We start from the raw sequence: 2,383 nt of genomic DNA, 5'->3' as shown, positions 1-2,383 counted from the left end.
AGAGAATCAGTTTATATATTGTGGTGGTGGTGTTATTATTTAGTCGATCAGTCGTGTTTGATTCTTGTGACCCCATGGACTGAAATCCAGCAGGCTCCTCTGTTCATGGGATTTTCCAGGCAAGAATACTGGAGTGGGTTGCTATTCCCTTCTCCAGGGAATTTTTCTGATTCAGGGATTGAACCCGCATCCCCTGCATTGGCAGGTGGATTCTTTACCACTGAGCCACCTGGGAAGCCCAATTGTATTGTGACTGATATGCTTTTTATTTACCCAATCTGAAGCCAAAATAAATAATTTGGTATGCAGGCTGTGTCTTTTGTTCTAGCCATGCCATTAAATAGAATACTATTGGCTTCATGCATCTCTGTTAGGCTGTCAGTGTTGTGACTGCATATACTCCTAATTTTATTGGACAGTGTAGACCTACCCTCATTACTTTCCTCCTTACCTTGACCCGTGGCTGACCCTTGACATCATCCTTAGCAATACCTCCTTTGCTTCCTTGGTCTTCAAGCTGTCTCCAGCCTCCTGGTGCTTCAGTGTGGTCTCAGCTTAGAGAAATGGGTAAGACTTGCTCCAGGGCATTGTCCCAGTCCTGTCCTGGCCCAGGCTTGTACCTGGACCTAAATCCCAGTTGTAGCCTAAGCCCTATCTGCTGGTTGTATTTGTCTCTTTTTTTTAAATTATATGACATTTTTATTTTAGGATGCAAAAACAAAAATGAGCAAACAAACAAACAAAAAACTTGAAATAGGCTTGTCAAATGGTGTAAATTCATCCTTTCCATGGAAGCAGAAGGTAGATCAGCGCAGGTTATCCTCAGGGCCTCATACCTCCTGCTTCACTGCTGCTTCCACTCTGCTGGGTTCTGATCCTTCTTTGGGTCCTAGTCTGGATCATTTTCCTCATCTCCTTCTTCTTCCCCTTCCTCATCCGCTTCTTCACCTTCTTCATCATAATCATCGTCATCATCCTCAATAGCTTCTCCAGTAAAGCATAACACTGATCTTGGGATTATACGCTCATGTAAAAAGTGACCAATTTCAAAGTCTGCAGCGAGGATAGCTTCAGAATCATCATCCAGATCTCCACTCTCAGGAACTTCAGGAGGGGCCAAAAAATTAAAGAAAGAGTCATTAGAAACTGTTTTGGTCACAGTATGAACTGTCCCATGTCCCTTGTGTTTCTGCTTCTCCTTAATCGTTTTCAAAGTGACATTCTTCCCTTTTCTCCAATCTATCTGGCACCCTGTACAACCCATAATTTCTGGTCTATCAAAAGAAAAGGGATCAGAATCATCTGGTTCTGACCTCATCCTATATGTCTTTGTCAACACTTCATTTGTGAAATATTCATTGGGTTCAAAGTGAAATTCTAAGACAAAACTCATAGGTTGACCAGCATCTGAGAACTTCACTTTAGTATCTTTCAAGTGCTTCAGAATAGGCTCATCATGTTCCTGAACCATATCACTGAGCAAGTCAACATTCTTAAAAACGGTCAGCCAAAACTCAGGAATTCCCTTGGGATCGTTTTCTTCATCCTTTTTCTCATTTTCAATCTTGGCCTTTTCTTTTAGCTCCTCCGAAATTTCATCTTCCTCATCTGGTTTCCATTCACATTCTTCTTCTGTAGGTTCATAAATGGCATTAATGATCTCAAATCGCTTATCAAACAGAGGCTGATAAAGAACAGCATACTTTCTTTCAAGATCATGAACTTCCTCATAGAATTTGGCTTCTATCTGTGCACATTTAACTACCCTAGGCAAGCTTTCAATGTATCCTGTCGGTGTTTCTACCAGACCATCACGTCTTTCTTGAAGGGCTGCAAGAATCTGAGGATTTTGCATCATCTGAACAGTCAGCTGACGCGCTTTGATTTTTGTTTCTTCACCAGTTTCTTCTTCTTCTACTTCTTCAACATCATCCAAATCTTGATCAAGTTCAGACTGTTCTTTGTTGTTGATGTCTGCCATGTTGTACAAATGCTAAGTCTTTTCAAAAATGGCAAATTTCGTTTTCCAGCTCAGCTCTCTGGTGGCGAGCGCGGGGAGCCGAGCAGCCTGAGCTGCGCAGGCAGTGACTCAGGGCGGTGGCGGGAGGAGCAGGAGGCGGCGCCGCGAGCAGATGGCGCTAAAAAAGCTGGTTGTATTTGTCTTATCCCACCAAAATTCCTTACACGTTTCATACCTGATGTCCTATGTCAGCTAGCAAGTTTAAACAGTCAACAAAACCAATGAAAAAAAATAGCAGATGGATATTAAAAGGCAGCATCATAATTCTGCAGTCTTCACTGAATTCCCCCAGGTAATTCATTTCCTGGAATATTGAGCATGGTATATCATTTCTTACCCAATGCACTTGGGACTGTCTGAAAC

At 42.3% G+C, this 2,383-nt stretch overlaps 1 protein-coding gene across 1 annotated transcript; it reads right to left on the bottom strand.

Moving 5' to 3' along the window:
* LOC102186508 (nucleosome assembly protein 1-like 1) lies at positions 879–1,981 on the bottom strand. The gene has a single exon (XM_005691094.3). The coding sequence runs from the start codon at positions 1,979–1,981 to the stop codon at positions 890–892; it is 1,092 nt and encodes a 363-aa protein (XP_005691151.2). The 3' UTR covers positions 879–889.

Source organism: Capra hircus, chromosome 16 (assembly GCF_001704415.2).
Source record: "Capra hircus breed San Clemente chromosome 16, ASM170441v1, whole genome shotgun sequence".
NCBI lineage: Eukaryota > Metazoa > Chordata > Mammalia > Artiodactyla > Bovidae > Capra > Capra hircus.
The sequence above is the reverse complement of the archived record's forward strand: the minus strand, read 5'-3'. Positions and strand labels throughout refer to the sequence as shown.

Coding starts and splice junctions, on each gene's coding strand:
- LOC102186508 (XM_005691094.3), bottom strand. CDS start 1,981: ATGGCAGACATCAACAACAAAGAACAGTCTGAACTTGATCAAGATTTG.